The sequence below is a fragment of the Gallus gallus genome, chromosome 1, assembly GCF_016699485.2.
Source record: "Gallus gallus isolate bGalGal1 chromosome 1, bGalGal1.mat.broiler.GRCg7b, whole genome shotgun sequence".
NCBI classification, from domain to species: domain Eukaryota; kingdom Metazoa; phylum Chordata; class Aves; order Galliformes; family Phasianidae; genus Gallus; species Gallus gallus.
In genome coordinates this window covers 68,311,927-68,330,827 of record NC_052532.1, presented here as the reverse complement: position 1 = coordinate 68,330,827, position 18,901 = coordinate 68,311,927, and the positions used below count along the sequence as shown (strand labels likewise).

General features: G+C 44.4%; 1 protein-coding gene across 40 annotated transcripts in view; it reads right to left on the bottom strand.

The window, feature by feature from the left end:
* Positions 1-18,901, bottom strand: part of PPFIBP1 (PPFIA binding protein 1) — a 99,688-nt gene that overhangs the window by 43,974 nt on the left and 36,813 nt on the right. For 32 of the 40 annotated variants that reach the window (XM_046939459.1, XM_046939437.1, XM_046939469.1 and 29 more), the window contains 2 exons: positions 4,507-4,668; positions 2,214-2,419 (listed from right to left, as the gene is read on the bottom strand). In XM_046939459.1, coding sequence (XP_046795415.1) covers positions 2,214-2,419; positions 4,507-4,570 — 270 coding nt within the window. In that variant the 5' untranslated portion in view covers positions 4,571-4,668. Of the gene's footprint in view, positions 1-2,213; positions 2,420-4,506; positions 4,669-15,057; positions 15,169-15,900; positions 16,031-18,901 lie in introns of all 40 variants that reach the window. The other 8 variants (XM_046939471.1, XM_046939470.1, XM_040697345.2 and 5 more) reach the window with 4 other exon arrangements.

Below are 18,901 nucleotides of genomic sequence, written 5' to 3'. Positions count from 1 at the left end.
AGTAATAGTTTCAGGCAGACTGAGGAAAATAGAAATAATAGTTATTTTCTGCTATCTTTTGCAGAATTGTTTTCAGTACTCGGGAGGCTGTAAGCTGAATAGCACAACAGAGCCCTTCCTCTTCCAGATTCAGCTCACAGCTGCAATGAAAACCATTACTGCCTCACCAAGATGCAGTGATCCATGTCAAATGAGTCTGAAGGATCTCATTCCAGCTCCCAGCAGCCAGGCATCCCTGAATCACACATCTGCAGCCCCACAGGGCAATGTCTGCCCTTCACCTCACTAATCTCAGCAGACGTTGCAGCCTCGAGCTGTGCTATTGGGCTCCTTTACTCCAGAATAACATGTGGGAGACCAGCATTGCTAAACAATGGACTACCAATAACTATGCACCCCATGGGCATGGTTAATTTTCTAAGAGTGTTTATGTAGCACATGAACATTTATTTTTCAAGGCCACGCTTGCATGAAACCTGTGAAGCCTCTTGACTTCTGCTCCAGACAGAGCAGAGACTAGTTACAGCGATGTTCACTGCTGTATGTTACAGGAGAAGGAAATGCTGATGCTAGCAGGATCTCTGCATTTTTCAAAGATTTGGCTGAACGTCACTTCTGCCTCCTCCTCCCCATCTTAATAACGTTGACTGTGATACTGACAGTGGGGGGTGAGAGCCAAGTCCCACTGGAGCCAGTAGAAAAGCTCCTGTGTGTTTCAGTAAGTTTGAGGTATTCTGAAATGAGTAGTTCAAAGCAAAATAAAATCATTAAAAAAAAAAAGAAAAAAAACAGAGCACTCTCCCCTCAAATCTTTTCACAAGAGCTACACAAGCTGTGTCACCCTGGCTCCCTCCTTGTCCCAGGGTGCTGCACCCAGCCTGCATACCGCTAGGTGGCACATCAGGTCACTCCACGCCAAGCTCACTGCAGCCTGATGCCGGGTTGTGCTCTCAAGGTGCAGGCTTTGCAGCAATGCTGGCGGGGCTGCTCATGGCAGAAGCACGTTGGGCTGAGGTGTGGCATGCTCCAGCTGAGCTCAGAGATAAAAATCGAGAGAAAAAACGCATCCCATACTATCAGCCATAGCCCCATGGAGACCAAATCCCTTCTGAGGGGAGGTATCACCTCCATCCTAGGAAGGGAGAAGGTGACTGGCAGCTTCCCATGTTGACAGCTACAAGCAGTAGCAATGCATCGGGTGCAACACAAAGCCACCACAGCTGGCCTGTTCAGCATCAGATCTGCATTCATCAGCTAGCAAGCCTCAAGCCAGCAGCATGGCATCGCTTTGGCCAACGCCACACGTGTCAGGAGAACAGAGCAGAACACTGCCGTAGGCAGATGTGGCAATACGACCTGCAGAAGTGCACACCCTCAGCTGTCATAACAGTTGAAGGCTGACTTAAACCCTGAAGCACAGCCTCCAGAAAGAAGCCTCGATTTCCACTGTGAGAGCATCTCTGAAATCTGTGCCCATCTACACCACTGCAGCAAGGCAAACTGCCACAATTTGAGCACAAGGACTCCTTGGTGGCCCTTCCAGGATGTCACCAGTCACAGGGCACACAGAGGCAAAACCAGTCAGAGCTTAGACAATGATGCCATGTAACTTACCTTTCGATAAACACATTTTCTTTCCCACTGTACTTTTCATGTAGCCTCCATTTTCAACTCTATTTGGATTTGGGGAAAATCAAGATGTAGGGAGATAACAGCCTTACTAGGCATATTTTGGTGTATTTTTAAAACAGAGATGATAAAAAGCGGTGGATTTATAAACACAGAAAATAGTTTGGTTTCTAGGTTAAAGGTATGCTGAGCTTTTACTACTCACTTCTGTTATAAATCAGGTAAAGAAACCCAGTAACAACTCTGGCCCCTGTAAAAATACACTGCCAAAAAAGCTTTTTAGTGAAAAGTTCATATTGAGAGCAACTTTTTTTCCACTTATGTGTCTGACTCCTATAAAAATATCTTTCCTCAATCCTCTGAAACGAAACTTCATTTACTGAAAATTTTTTACTCACTGAAACAAGGCACAGTGTACATCAAAGAACACATAAGTCACTGCACAAGGTATTGGGCAGCAGCTTTTCTGAGGCTCCACAGCAGCACCTCTGAAACAATACCCTGTACATTTGGTTTTATGAAATGAACCCAAGAGCTTCCGACTGTCCTGCATAAAACATGGGTGAAAGAAAGTGAGACGGTACCATTTGACTTTGGAGCCATTCAATCAGAGCCTCCGCTGTTGAGTCTGGAACCTGGCAGCGCAGACCCTCTCTCTCATCTGCCTCCATCATCTCCAGCAAGCCCCTCAGGTCCTCCACCAGGTGCAGCGCCCGCAGGCCCCCCATGAAAGGGGAAGTGGGGGACTGGCAGTCAAAAATGCCATTGGAGTATTCCAGCGCCTTCGAACCTGGGTAGAATAAAACCACACAGTGAGGCACAGGACAAGCAGATAGGACAGGCAGCCATGGGAGACCTGCAGCAAGGATTAGAAATGTCATGTGGCATTTGCTGCTGGCGGGAATTGATCTTAAGCAAGTTCAGTGCAGGTGCTGCATCCTGCCCCCTCCCTGCACTGTGCCCTGTATCACCTTGCGATTTGGAGAGGGGTAAGCCCTTGCTGACAGGTGTTTGGAGTTTCAACACCTCTGACAGTTTTAGGGGACAGTTTTTAGGTGGGCTGATCAGACAGAAGACACGTGTGCCACAACAGTACCCAAGAGCTCAAAGCACAGGCTGGGCTGCTGCTCTCAAGGATATATCAGAGGCTGAAAGCACTGTGGAGGGAACAGGCTCAGCTGGTAATGCTCTGAGTCACCCTGCAGAGGCTGCACGACCCAAGTCAGACACTGATGGCTTCCAGAGGAAGTTGTGCTCAGTACTTTTCATGCAGAAATTTGTTACGCTGCTCCAGTGCACTGGAATTTTGTTTTACTTTTTCAAGAATAGAGAGACATATGAAGACAAGTAAAAAGACTAAATCATTTCAACAAAGGAAAAAAAAAGCAAGTTCAGCAGCTAGACATGTTAGCACTGATGTTTGCATGTTAATAAGGAAAATATATCTCTTATTTGCATAAACTCACAGTATTTATGTTTGACCTACATTAAAAATTGCTGTATGTTAAGTAAGGAAGGAAACTACAAATTCAGGATTAAAGTTGATTTTAATAAACCCAGCTAATTCCAACCAGAATTTCAGCACACTGATTTGTGGCCTTAATACCGTAAAGCCTCAGCACAATGAGATGTGCTCATGTCAGAGCATCAGCTTTTGTACTGTCAACTTTTGGAAACTACAGAGATATGCCATACATGCCCTGCCATGAACCTTCATCTCATCTGGGAAACAAAACAAAAGCAAGCATAATTCCCTTCAGAAAAAAAAACAGAGAAAAATCCCCACAAAAGCCTAAGGGCTGATATCCTTTTATTATATCATTTATTAGGTCTGCTCAGACACATGGATGAATTAGGTCTGTGGTAACTTAAACACCTCAATAGCACCTTATTTATTCATTCATTTATTTTTATTTCTTAATATTAAACCTTATCCTGCCATAACCAACTTAGGCTCTTGGAAACACAGATGGCGCTATCTGATCCGAATACCAGCATCTACTTGTGGAAATTTCCAAAGTCACAGCTTAAATGTATTTTTAGAGATCATTACGATCCAACTGAATCCACTTCACACATGTGCCTGCTATATGTTCTTAATACTTTTAAGAAAACTGCAGAGAAAAGTTGTTGTTTAAGCAAAACACACACACTGTATCATCTTTTTCCCCCCCTGAGGGAAACTATTTTAGGTGGAACTGCTAAAGATTTTATAACCGTGTTGCTACTCTTACAGAATATTTTCTCAGCTTGGGTAGCTGTTTCCATAGCTTTGAAGGAATAAGATTGAAATATTAACTTATTGCTGCCTTGCTCCCCTGTGTTGTGTATTTATATTATTTTCTAACTCACTATATTCAACATAAAAAGTCCAAGTTGTATACTTTTTGATCCCTCTCTTTAGAGCACTTAAAATTTACAGGTACTCATAAAAAGTGTTAATACTAAAGGTAGGTCCAGACCAACCATTTAGACCCCACAGCATTCCAATTCTGAAAATAGGAAAATTCAATTCATGTTTTAACTCCTGAGAACTAAGTGATGGCCAGAATAGTTGGTATTAGTCAATCCTTCTCTTCCTGCCTTGCAGCAGCTCTTTAAACATACTTACCCTGGTTTGAAATGTGCACTGCCTTTGGCTTTCAGGGTGCTGGGTGCACCAGCAGAACTCAGCATCTTCAGGCAGCACTTTGATACAGGCTGGGAGAAAACCTGCAACCAATTCAGCTGTGCCCGTGTGTTAGAGCATGCAATACGCCCACTCCATTTGCCTATAACTTCTAAGTCACAAGGCAAGACACCTAAGAAAATCACCAGCACATTCTGACCCCAGGAAGGCCGAAGCAGTTAAATGAACAAGCAGCTCCAAGCATTTACCTGCTATTATGCCATCCATCTGCTCCAAAGCCGCAGCAAGCATGTCACTTGCGTCACTCATCATTTTCTCTGTTCTTGGGGACAATCACCAGCTATACCACAAGGAACAATAAAACACCAGTACTGCAAGTTGGATTCAGAGCCTCAAGTCAGCGGTTCAATCTGCAAAAGAGAATTTCACTTTACTGCATGTTCTCTGAATTCAGACACCACCATCACTAGACCAGTAACCGAACTGGGGACTTTTGCTGCCCACAAGATGTGAGACATTCATCATCAGGATTGAACAGGCATTCTGAATAATCAAAGCACCAGCATAATGACCCAGGTCGCTCTTTGGCACTTCAGAGAATCTTGCACAGAAGACAAAAAGCCCTCTAATGCTGACAGGAAGCAGCAACTCAGAATTAAACACCACTAAAGATGTCGCTTCCAGCCTAGTGGTGATCCATGCTGTAGTGCTGCACCTGCTCTCACCATGAAGCTCCTGAAAGTCAGAACTGGACCTCAGAGTATTCCCCTCTGAGTCCACAAATACTAGCTTGCAGAGCAGCTGTCTTCGTGGAGTGAAGCTGGAACCACAGTGGGCTCGAGGGCAGCACTGCTGTGAGGTAAGCACATACTCAGGTACTCAGTGGAGCTGAGGCCACAGAGGCCTGAGGTGTAGCTGATCCTTCCAGCCCACCACAACAGACACAAAGCCACGGAAACAGCCCAGACTGCCACTGCTTTCATCTAGAACAGGATAGACTACTGCTATAAGCACACTCGTAGAACACAGTTAAACAAACACCAGGAAGGAAAATGCACTTTAACCTTTTGCATACCCTGCCATTCGGTTTTTGTATTAGGCCCCACTGCTGCTGACATTTGCCCCAGCATAAGCAATTAAGAAAGTTGTTCACAGTATCTCTGGTTTAAGTCCTGGAACAGAGTCTACTAAAACCAAAACGCATCAGAAATACACGTTATAAACATGTCCCCTCCTACAAATCACCTTATTGGTTTGACCCAGCTGTGAGGTAGCTGTTACTGGAGGCTGCCAGCCAGCTTTGCTGAAATGACCTAAAACACCAACAAGCACTTCATCTGCTGGATCACAACATGTATAAAGAAGGTCCAAACCCTAAGATAACTTCTGAATGACAACACAAAGACTAATGCTCTTTTGGCAAATGCTTTGCTTTATTATTACTTAGTTGCCAGAGTTATAAAAGCCAAGAGAACTTTAGAAAAGCTTGACAGAACTTCAAAAAGTCACAATAGCTGGAAGTCAAGGTGCTGCAAACCTTCACAAATGTAGAAGCACCACAGTTGGAGACTTCCAGCCTTCAAGGAGGCAGGGTCTGATTTTAAACACCGTGTAATTAATGAACTTCAAGCAGTACAACGCCTGCACAATATGCAGCTCCTGCACGATATATAGTCCAGTGCCTCTACGTCTTCTTAAAAGGTTCAGGAAACTCCATTTTTGCAAAGGTATTCACACGGACAATTCTGAAGACAGTCTCATCCTTTCTCTTTTAGGACTTCCTGGTTCCAATATCCAGATCCTGACACAATCTACTAAGTACAGGCATCCATGAGCACAGAGTGTGAATGACCGACACTGGATTTCTCTCTGCAAACCAAGAGTACACAGTCCCAGAACTGCTGCTGCTGCAGACAAAATCCTGATTCCTTGTAGCTCTGTGTGGAAAAGGATCACCCACAAAATTACAACAGCCAATTAATACACAGGACTAACTCAACAGTGTGCTTTAACACCTGATGGGAAGCAATAGAGACTACAGAGCCAGGCTCTCTGCAGCACCCAGTGACAGGACAAGAGCCAATGGGAACAAATTAAAACACAGGCAATTCCAGTGAAACGTTTTATCTGCAGGCTCAAAGTCTGATATAATAAGGGAGAAACCTATCCCTTACCACATTTGTTCACAGTGTACCCCTTGTTTTTCACCTTATGTTTAGGAAAGACATTAAGTGGAGGCAAGGAGCTGTTAATTTACACTTCCACAATACAGACACAGCAAGAGGCACAGATAAATTTCCCTTTGCCCTTCATCCAGGTACAGCCCCCCAACCCTACTTCTAAAAAATCCACTTCTTGCTCTTGCTAAACAAAGGTGTTGTCTGCGCTGACCAAACCCCCCCCCAGGGCAGCTAGCTGTACTGATGAGAGCTGCAGGACAGACAGTGGGAGGGACAGCATCCAGGATACCTCCAGCATTTCCCTGCTATCACCTGGCCCTACCTGTGAGGCCAGCAAGATGTCAGCCTGCACACAGCTTCCTCCCCTGCTACTGTAAAAGGAGCTGTGCCACCAGGACCAACAGTGAAAAATTCTAAGATAGTTTAGTGAAGCAAGACCACAAGATCACACAGCTCTCCAAAAACCCTTCCACCATCTGTGGAGTGTCTTTTAACTGCCAGAACAAGCCTACAGCTGAGAAACCTGGAGAAGAAAAAAAAAAAGCCCCTAAACAAACAGCTGGACATGATGCAATGAGATCCCATTTGTCTAGCTATTTGGTCCTAAAAGTGGTCACTGAAAACCAGGCTGGAACAGCACATCCTGCTCTGGCCACCTTCCCAGCACAGTACATCCCATCCAGCAGCCAGGAAGCAAAACTGTTGCAATAAAAAACAGTATTGGAAGCATTCTTCCCTTGTAATGGCATAGAATCGCTTTTATCCTTTGCACACCGTCACTAGCACATGGGGAGCGGATGGGCAGGGAGGAAATCAAAGACCTCATACACCAGCAGACTAAAGAACCAAAATGCATGAAACAAGAAAAGACAACAAACAGCAGGAGGAAGAACAGGGAAAGGGGAGGTGCAGGGAGGAGACAAACAAACGCAGTTATTAGACAGAAGTCGTAAATCAGAGTCTTCTGTGGATTATAGAAAAGGACTATCCGGTAACATCAGATGATTACTCACTGTGCCCACCAAAGGGCATTGACTTGACAGAGCTTGAGGGAAGCCTGTGCTGACCGCTAAACCAATTGACCTTTCCTGTTAAACATGCTCCTTTCCTTGCTTTGCTTTTTGCAATCCTGTTCTAACAGAAAGACAACCTGGAGGAAACTCAGGGACTTCTGTTTTTTACTTCCAAAGTCAGCAAATGAGCAAAAATCCTTAAAAAAGTTCCTTGAGAAAAGAAGGAATAGGTAATATTTCAGAGGATGTTGAGTGGTTTCGGTTTCTTTCATTCACAAGAAGAATCAAAAATGGAAATCGTTTTAATGCAGAGAGATGTACGATGTGACAGATGAACAAGAAACCATGGCACACACAGAGACTGGGGAGGAGGCAGATGCATGAAACACACTCCTGCCAGAACACAACCGAGAGCACACCTGGGAGAGGCAGGCAGTGACAGCACCCTGTGTGACAGACCATCTCAACAAGCTTTCCCCTGCTTTCCAAGAAAATGACTTACCTGTCGTATTCCTCCAGTGAGTATGCACCAGCAGTGCAAGCTGGGGTGGTGGGGGGTTGTTCAGTTATTTTTCTAAAGAAGCAGGTCCCTCTTCTAAGAGCTCCCAGCTGAACACCGAGCTCACACGGACAAGAACAAGCACTGCTTCATCAAGGCTGCATTTACAATCCACCATTTAAGAACACTGAAAACATACACACGCAGTTATCTCCTCTATTGGCTGCAATCAATCCTATCGCCGGCTGACATCGCCACCGCATCCCTGGCTGTTAGAGAGATTATGCTAGTTGGCCTTACTTGTTTAATGTCCTCTCCTCTGGTCCCGACACAGCAGCCTGGTTGCTAGGGCTGTGCTGTTCACTTTTCAGTAGGTGGAGATTTTATATTTTTATTTTTGAATGACATACGAACCCTCCGGCTACAGAGCTAGTGAAGATATATTCCGAATGACTTACAGAGGAAACAGAACGCTCCCCTGCAAATGAATCCAAGGAAAGCTTCAAAAACAGGGGGCTTACAAGCTCTGTGAATGGGAACTGCAGTCACGCAGGAACACTGTCTGAATATAGATTTCAAAATCAGATATTTAATGAAGATGGCAGACCTTAAAAAAAAATTGTGCTTCAACGTTTTACACACACAGGAAATTATCTTTTCCCCACCCAGGGGCTCTCCCTTTCCTAGATCAAATAATACACCCTGAGGCATCTAGGGACAATATCTCCAAGCCCAACATCCTCTATTTTTTTTATTTTTTTTTTCAATTCTGGGATGGCCTTATTCCGAACGTCCACATCTGGTGGAAAACACACCTGGCTCTAAAGCACAAAGGTCCACAGAGCTGAGGTGAATCAGCTGCCTCCCAGCAGCTGGAAGGACTCACCATGCCCTGATTGCAGCCCAGGGAACTGCAGTCTGGCCTCTTCATCCCACGTGCCTTCCTCCCCATGCACATGCTCTGCAAATGTTTGGCATTAGGAAAGGAAGCATCAGCTACAGATTACGATGTGATGCAATAAGATGGATGGCTTGAGTTTCCCAGCTCTCCCAGCGCTACAGAGCAGTCTTTAAAACAGGAAATTTTGATACACAGGAATGGAAAATCTTGATTTGGGCTTGTTTCTGACTGCTGAAGGGGACGAAAAAAGAACCCTGAGGACTAGGCTATTGCCCTAGCAGTCTGCCACAAAAATGCAATAAAAAAGCCCACAAACTACAGTCATATTTTATGGGCAGGGTGGGGTGAGAGAAAGTGTTCCACAGCAGAAGCAAGATCCCCAGCTTCACTTTGCTGTATAAATTCACGTCACTGCACTGAGTCCTGCACTAAGAGATGACTGTGTGAGAGGCCCAAAGAGTCTTCTGGAGCAAATCCCACTTTGCAACACAAAAACAGTACACCTTAGCAATTAATTTCTATAAGGTAAAGCTCTATTTCAAGAAGATAAATGTCATTTCAGACACACAATGACACCTATTTGTGCTGTCACTTGCTGGCCAGAACAGAAACACAAACAGAAAGTCTTATACGCAAAATACGTTACAATAACAATTAAAGATTACTTCAAATGAATTCCATCTTAATCCCTGGCATCATTTCTCATGGAATGCTTCAAAGACATTCAACTACAGTGCTACCAGTCAACAGCATTTTAACACTTAGCAATGAATACATTCAGCTCATTTACACTAGGGGTCATTAACATTTAAGTTAAAAAGACAAGTTAATTTCATATGTTTCAGGCCTGGAAAAAAAAAATCCTTAAAAAAGAAAATGGATCCTTGTTGAATATATTGCCCTGGTATTTTACAGCAAAACAGATAAGGTTTAAAAAGTATAATTAAAAAAAATGCTGGAAATATCTTAGGGGGAATAACTTGGAGAAACATCTCAGCATGACGCAAGGACAGGAGAGTAGTTAAGATTCCAAATTCATTCCACGGTATGTTTTGAGCTGCGTCTACATATGGAACAGGAATAAGAGAAGAAAACCACATCCTGTCTGCCACCTCAGGGGCATGAAGCATCAAGAAGCTTCCTGACACCTGAAGATTGCCTGCCAGGAGGATGCTGGCATGGCTGGTCTATGATGGGCAGCCACAGGGCCAGATCCTGCACTCCCACCTGGGCATGTGGTATGTGGACACCTCTGCCTGCAACATCCAACAGCTGACTCCTCCCCATCACAATGACTGCCCAGGGCCTTCATGAAGAATCATGAAACCCCCCCACACACACACCCACACACACCACAGTGGGAAATGGTGGAGCATCTCTCCATGAAAGGAGGCCGCTCTCTCTGTGACAAGAGAGCAGCCATATTGAAGCAAGAAGGACTGATGAGAAAGGACACATCCCTTGGCTGGACCTTTCACGCAAAAGGTAGCTGCTCCATTTCAGGAGGATGGCTATAAGGAGACCCATCCCTAAAGAACTTATTTCCTGTGCAGGTGACGGAGCACTGGCACAGGTTGCCCAGAGAGGTTGTGGAGTCTCCTCCTTGGAGATCTCCAAAAGTCTCCTGGATGCGGCCTTGGGTACCTGCTCTAGGTGTCCCTGCTTGAGCAAGGGCTGGAGCAGGTGGACCCAGATGCCCTGCCAACCTCAGCCACTGTATGGTCCTGTGAAAGTAGAAGCCCAGCGGGGCTGTCCTCCAGTTGCCACCAACCTGCAGGCTCAGCACCAGCCAAGGGCCAGACACTTGACTCCTCCAGATGAAAGGTGTCCCTCACGAAGCATAGTTTTCATCACCTTCCAGTGGGTTCATCTTGGCAAGTGGGAACTGCCACACCAGTTAAAGACGTAAGGCCTGTCGGCACCAAGCATCCCACTTATGCCAGCACAAAGCACCAGCAGCATCCAGACAAGAGGAAGGAATGCTGGAGCAGATAGGTGCCCACCACAGTCACTGTCATTCTCCTAGAGGCTGGAGGCTGAGAAACAGACTTAGGCACCAGTCAAAAATTTGACTTCAAGCTTATCTACCAGGTCAAATTCTTTCTGAAATGGTCAAATATAGTGTTTTGCACACTCATGCAAAAAGGATATATTGTAAATACTACTAAGAATAAAAAAAACCCAACCTAAATGTTGACAAAGACTTATTTAAACAGTTTTCTGTTAATTTTTTCTATAAATTTATTCTTGGATTTGTTAAACTCAATGACATCAAAACAATACTATCCTTGAATTAAGCAAGACCTTCGTTTCCTAGCTCTAGGATCTTTTCTTTGTTCCTTGAATTTCATTATTTCCTGTTATCCTACAATCGTTACTTATTTCCTTTAACTGATAAAGCTGATTGGAAAAACACTGAAGCAGAAGGCCTATCCCACAGTCCTGACATAAAAGGTATCGAGCCATAGAAAAGGCTTTGAATTACTTTAATTGCATAAAGCACAAAAGTCCTTCCAAGTTATAATTGTTAATACTTGGGGAAAAACTTACTTCTAACTGTGCAACAACTTCAGTACCAACCAGCTTAGCTGCATACATCTTTCTGCACTTTGCCTTAACATTTGTTAAACATATCAGAAGTGGTGCAAAAGCTAAGCCTTGACAAGACTAGCATCCTTCAGAAACTCTGACAGAGACATGTACACAGCAAACAGCTTATGTAAACACACGCAGTCTCAGAGTCAAAGTTTATGGCTTATGTGTAATACCCTGTTACAAAACAAACTGTTTTATTTGGTCTGCAGCATGGAAATCACTCTGGGTGCCTACCCTACGTTCTAGCAGCTCTTTGCTTGTTGTAACTGAAAGAAATTAAAGAAATTAAAGCATATGATGGGTTACTTTGCTTTGTGATGCACAAGTTAGACCTGTGCTCTCTGCATGCCACCCGAGTACTTACCTACAAAGATGCAGCACGTGAAGAACTGCCTGTAAACACTGTTTACACTCATTTTAACTCTTTATGCACAAGCAATCCAAGGTCAAATCGAGGCTTACAAAAAAGAACAAGAACACTTCATTTAGGGCTGTTCAAGTTTTACTGGTTAGCTATTTAGTAAAACCTTTCCACTACTCACATTAGGGCCTGAGAAATCAATGTTTTCTCACGTTTTACTTGGGTCCACTGGTTAGAAAACAATTGAGATATTCATTCCTCTCTCTGAGACTGCTACTGCAAGCAAGGAAATGCCTCACATTCCCCATCAATACGTTATTGACATGCCGTGGCCACACAAGCTATGAAACAAAGGGGCACTGTTGATCAAGAGTCTGAAAGGTAGTTCTTCAAAACAGTTTAAGAACCACTAAATCTGCTGTATAAACCCATGCCTAGATCCAATTTCACAGCTCACGCCTCCTTCTTTTAACGTGCTGAACCCAAAGACCAAATTCACGAACTTAAAAATTTGACAGGGTTCAGATCTGGATTTTTGATCTTCAGGTCTAGAACCTGGATTTCAGACCTTCAGGATCCACAGCTTCAGAGCCACCACAGTGCAAGGCCAAAGTAGAGTTCACCGATCATCAAAAGACCAGAAAATAAAGAAAGTATGTTTAGCTAGATTCGCGTTTTCACGTTCACCAGTTCCTTTAAGAAACAAACAAACAAGTTAAAAACTTGGTATCTTGTAATTCCACTGCACCAACCTTACGATGGAGCTTTGCCAAGAACCTGTTTCCAAGTAGCACACTGAGGAATCCGAACTACTGCATCAAGACAACCTGTTGTAGGCAGCCCATGGCCTTCACTGCTATTTAAACAGGACCTTCTACTTTGGAGATGTACTGAAGTATCAGACATACGCACTGTGCGTTTCAAACACAAACCTTGAATTTAGAATTAACTCTCAGCTTTGAAAAGGCCTGAGAAGTTCATGTACCAAATGCGTACCCTAACACTTGCACGTCTGTCCACATCACTGAGAAAGGAAAGGTTCTCTTCCAAATGCCACACTGATGAGGTGCAAACAAATCCCTATTATTATTATAGTGCAATTTTTAGGAGCCATGTGCTCCTTAATGATAATGTGGACTTGGGCAATGGGCGGCATTGAAGGGTAGGAGGGTTTTTACCAGCAAGGTGATAGGATGCGACAGGTCAGCACAAAGGCAGAGCTGTGACCTCTGCAGGAACAGGAAAAAATCCCACCCTGGTCTTAACCCTGTTGTCTTCCCTTTCTTCTGAAGCAGGAAGAGTAAGAAAACTGAGAAGAAAGGTGGCAGAGGAAACAGTGACCTGCTTCTGCTTCCTCTCCAGCAGGACAGAAAGCCATGGAGAGTGGCTACTTCCTTCCATCCTGACTTATGGAGAAGCCTCTGTGCATATGTAGGAGGCAGAAGCATCCCACGTGCCACCCACAGTCCCATCAGCAGGATGAGCAGACAGTGTCAGCTTAACAACAGAGGAAGATGCAGTTCATGAGACCGAGAAGAATCTTGGCAGCCAGAAACTTAGAACATAATTGCATTGATGCATTTTTGAAGCCCAGCCAGAACAGCTCTGTAGCTGACACAAACCTATCTAGACTTCTGCAGGATGACAAGGTTACTGATGGAGTAAACCTGCAATCTGTGAGAGCCAAGAAAAAGCATCTACAGAATTTGAGGGAGATTCACCAACAAGAGAAAGAGTTGGCTGAATTTCATCAGTTAGCTTTACTATAGAAAATGGGCCTTGGGGGGTACAGTGACCTGTTCCACGTGGGACCCATTAAAACCTCAAAATCTCACAGTATGGTTGCACAGGGAGAGGAAACAAGGAAAACAGTCAAAGCATGCATACAGAGGGAAATGTCACAGCAATGGAAGGGATCATTAATTCTGTGGGAACATAACCCACATGACGTAATATGGTGAGGAGGCAGCACGCCAAACACAGATAAGGAAGGAGGCAGTAAGCCGGTAAAGAATGTGAAGATACTGTAATGGTAAGGCTGACAGGCAATTGGTATAACAGAGAATCATAAAACGGCTTGGTTTGGAAGAGACCTTAAAGACCACCAAGTTCCAGCCCTTTCCTGTGGGCAGGGCTGCCACGCACCAGCTCAGGCTGCCCAGGGCCCCATCCAATCTGGCCTTGGACTCTCCAGGGATGGAGTACCCACAGCTTCCCTGGGCAGCGTGTATGAGTACCTCCCCATGCTCTGAGTAAAAAATAAAAAAATAGAAAGTTCCTAAATCACCCCTCTTTTAGTTTGAAACCATTCCCCCTTGACACATCACTATCAAACAGTGTTAGAAGTCAGTCCTCCTCTTGTTTCTAAGCTCCCTGTAAGTATGGGAAGGTCACAATGAGGTCTCTCCAGAGCTTTCTTTTCTCCTGACTGAACAAGCCCAGCTCCTTCAGCTTTCTTCCTAAGAGAGAAGTGTTCCAGCCCTCTAATCATCTTTGTGGCTTCTTCCAGACTCACTCCAACTGCTCCACAGCTTTCTTGTGCTGCAGACCCCAGACCTGGATGCAGTACTCCTGGTGGGGCCTCACAAAGGCGGAGCAGAGGGGGAAAATCACTCCCTCACCCTGCTGGCCACCCCACTCTTGATGCAGCCCAGGATACTGTTGGCCTCCTGGGCCACAAGAGCATAATGCTGGTTCATGTCCAGCTTTTTGTTCATTAGGACCCCCAAGCCCTTCTTCACAGGATTGCTTCCCGTGAGTTCTTCCCCCAGTCAGTACACACATCTGGAACAGCCCTGACCCACGTGCAGCACCTTGCTCTTGGACTTGTTGAACCTCATTAGGTTAACGTGTCCACTTTTCAGTTTGCCCAGGTCCCACTGGATGCCATCCCTTGCTTCTGTTCTATCAACTGCACCACACAGCTCAATGCCATCTGCAGACTTGCTGAAGGTGCAAGGAACATGGTAGTGCACACTCCACACTGACAGCAAGCAGGATGACAGCAGTACTACCAGCTTCCATAGAAGCATGCCAGAAGTATGCTTTGTCCTGCCTGGCTACCTTACACTCACCACAGCACAGAGCACAATGGGATGGGAATGAGGGAAGCCATGTGGTACCTTCCCAGGGCACAGAATACAGCAGCCTTCTTTCTGGTACACCAGCTCAGTTCAGAAGCACTGAGCACCAGCTCTTCTCATTCATAAAAAAAAAAAAACATAATTTGAGAGAAAAATCCTTTACAAACCTGTTTGTTTTGAAAGATCTTCCAAGTTTTACTGCTCAAATGCCAAGAGCCACCAGCACTTCCTCCTGCCAGCTGGCTCAGCCAGCGGTCTCTCAGAGGCACTGCAAGGAGCTGAGGTGGAGACAAGGGGTAGAAGCATAGCACAAATCCAGCAGAGGATAGACAAAGCCATGGGCTATCCATGCTGCCTCCTGAAGGACCTCATGTCATTAAACTCAAGGCAGTTTGCTATTTTGCTAAAGCTAAAAAGATGGAGTGCAGAACTAGTAGTATTAAGAGCCAGTGCTATCCTTTATGTTGACAATACTCTTACCGAAGCAGGCAAAGATGCAAAAACAAAAGTGGACCCACACATCACAGACTGCCACTGCATATTTGATAAGAGCTTCTATAATCATTTGTGTTAGCAATGGAGTTTGGCATGAGCACTCCAACTCAGCACAGTGCCCTGCAAGAGGGGATGGGTCACACTGACATGAGTGGCTTGGCAAGGAAAAGCCTTGCTGGGAGGTGGACAATGCACAGCACCAGAAGCCTTTGAAGTCTCTTATCTAAAGGTTTTAGGAATTAATGCTTTCCTGATGTGATTAAAAAAAGCCCACGAGACTTTTTACTTGCTACAGATCATCTGCTAAGTATGAAACAATGTTTTTTTTTGATTGTGTAGGGTAATGAAAAATGCCTGTTTTACTAGATACAGTAATACACTATGCTTCATTACTAACTTCACTAACGGTAGGCTGCCTTTAGCAGACATGGCTCTAGAGCACTAAAATGGAGCACAGGGTTATTTTTAAAGAGCAGTACAAGCCAGTTTACAACCCAGTCACAGAGCCGGTGTACCTATAAACAACCTGATTCAGGTCCCCAGAGCAGCCTAGGTCTTCCCAGGAACCCACGTAAGCGGCAAATGGGTTAGCAGGTGTCACTCTGTGCTGCCCAGCCAGCAGTGCCACAGTCCAAGTCAGGAAGTCTGAAACAAACCAAGGTGTGGTTAAATCACACAGTAACAGTGGAGAAACATTGCCACTCGCTGCTCTCCATCCATTCGTATCTGTAATGTGTTTGTGTCAGTTTACATCTCTGATACTCCAGTTGGGTTCACAGGCTGTTGGAAAGCCTGTTCTACCACAAGCCTTGCAATATCTGATTTCTCCCCAGACTCAACATCTTACAGAGAAGTAATTCCACCAGGATCTCAGTTTTCATTAAGGAAAGGTAAAATAACAAACCAGATTTGAATCTTCTGCTTGCTGAAGGAAGTTTGCTGTCATCTGAGAATATCCTGAGAGTCTGAACACAGGAAGCCCTTCATTTTAAATGGTAGTATCATAAGGCATAGAAGGGCTGGGGACTGGGGGGGGAGAAGGATCACCTGCTTTCTTAAAGTCTACAACACTAAAGAAAAAGCACAGCAGTATAGGCTGCTTAACTGTTTCCTTTCTCCCATCCTTCCCTCAACCAAAGATGTAACTAAAATAAAGCTTTAAAAATCATACAAGTCACTTAAGACTATTTTCTATAAGTTTGCTTTCACTACATTGAGTCCAAAAGTAACCTCCCTGCTGTTTCATGGCTGTACTGAGGTGGTCCTTCTGAAACTGCATAATTCTCCAACTTTTGGAAGCCCCGCTGTAACAGAAGATGGCAAGGATGGAACAGTATGTCCAGTATTTAAAGTTCTGCCTACCCATGATTTACACACACCTAGGGAGCTCCTCACACACACAGACACACACACCCTTCAGCTCTGGGAACTGCTAGTATAATTCCTGCAATTAAAGACCTTGATACCAGAATCTGTTTGCCAAAAGGAAAAACCACCACCCCCTGCTCGAGCACATGGGGCATGTTTTTACAGGAGTGAAATAAAAACCTCAACACCAAGATGTGAACTCTCCCAAAGTTCAAGACACTTACTAGCAATGCGCAACCCACCATCAAACTGGAGTGGCAAGCTCCACCCCATCGTCTCCCATGGACCACCCCTGCCTTTTCCCTGGCAGAGCAACTGAAGCCCATCAGAAGTCTGGGGAGCTTAACCCACTGCAGCTTTATTCAGCTGTATCCGGGGATCTACGCTGGGCGTGAGGTAACAATACTTAATCTCACTCTGCAGCAGCTTCACGCTTTGGTTTCCCTGTCAGACTTCACATAAACTTCTGAGTGATGGATGTTGCAACGCAGACAGACAATTGCTTGCCACCATGTAAAATCACAACTAGTACAGCACAGTTCTATGGATGCTGACTGGCTACGCTCAAAATATTTTGGATGAATTAATCAGTCTTAGTATTTCCATATAAATGTTCCCCCGAATGCTTATTCTCAAGATAAAACTTCAAAAACCTCCAGGGATCAGATACACTTTTAATGCTACATTTCTTTGAAGTATTTTCCCTTTGTATTTCAACGACACTTCAAAGTTTTCCCACTTACATACAAATTAAATCAGACATTTGATGCTAAAAGGAGGAGACAATAAAACTATTCCACACATTCCCAACCGTTGGTGGGGGGAAAGACGACTCAGTCTCACAGAAAATAATATATTAACCACAGTCAGATTTTCACTATACCAGCTGCCCAAGAAGGATTTCTTCAGCTATCAAAGGTCAAATGGAACCACACTACGGTACAAGTCCCAGACCCTCCTCTTGCTGAGATCCTCGTCCCAACAAGCAGCACAGGCTTAATCTGCAGGATGCAGTCTTGCTGACTTCAAGGGGGAGTTTGTAATTAAAGGTAGCGCATGGCCCACGAAGGCCACTGGAGGGAGAAAACTGCTTATGGGGAAAACAAAGGTCCACTTGCACTGTCAAGGCCCTTACAAAGCTTAACAGGTGTTAAAAAAAAACCCAAACAAAACAGAAAGTAGACAAATCATGACAGTTTCTCTTAATTCCCACACACCAGCAAGTTCCTTGGCAGCCACATGAACATCTGGGGCCAAACCTCCGATGTTCTCACATCGAGCCCCAGGAGTTACCTGGAGATATGTATTACTTGTTCTCAAGGACTGAATAAGTTTTATAAGGTTGATTATTGCTTCACATGTAGCAGATTGATAAAAACAAGTCTACTGTTCCTGTATTTCACTTTGCCAAGGCTACTACCGCCCTGCCTACTGAGCCATCTGTAAGGGGACTGTTTGCAGAGGGGTTACATTTAGTTCTGAAGAACTGAGGACACTGTTTCCCAACTCCAGGGTTGGATGCTCCCTTGAACACTTTACCCCGATGAACACAAAGAAGGCTCTTAGTCCAGGCTGGGCTTACAAAAGACACTGTCGATGCCAAGGCCCCAGCTCTGATGCTCTTGCTATATGAAACAGGAAAAGTAAATCCAACGTGGTCAAAAATGTTTACTTCACATACACCGTATACAGCTCTGAAGGACTGAAATACCCTGGAAATACAGGGCTACTAAAATAACACTATAATTACCAAGTTTCTAACAAGAAGTCCAAAAAGCAAGACCACAGAAAGCTCGAGTAACTTAAATGCTACACAAGAACTATCCTAGGGCAAACCTTTAAGACCAGCCACTGCAACTGTGCTATGAAGTTGGCAAAAGCTACACACTCCTGCAATTCACTGTACAAATTAACTGTTTTTCTAAAGGAAACAGTCTCACTTGATCAGTGAAGATAAATACTGTGTGCAAATAAGCTGCAAGTTCAACAGTAAATCCTGCTGAAGTTGCTGGAAATCCACCTAACTATAAGGAGCTCTTGAATGTATGCACCTAAGTACATGATTACCACTCTTAAAGCCTTTACAAATAGAGTTCAATAACATTATTTTTCAGTAAGAAAAAAATTCTTGTGATGGAACACGACTTA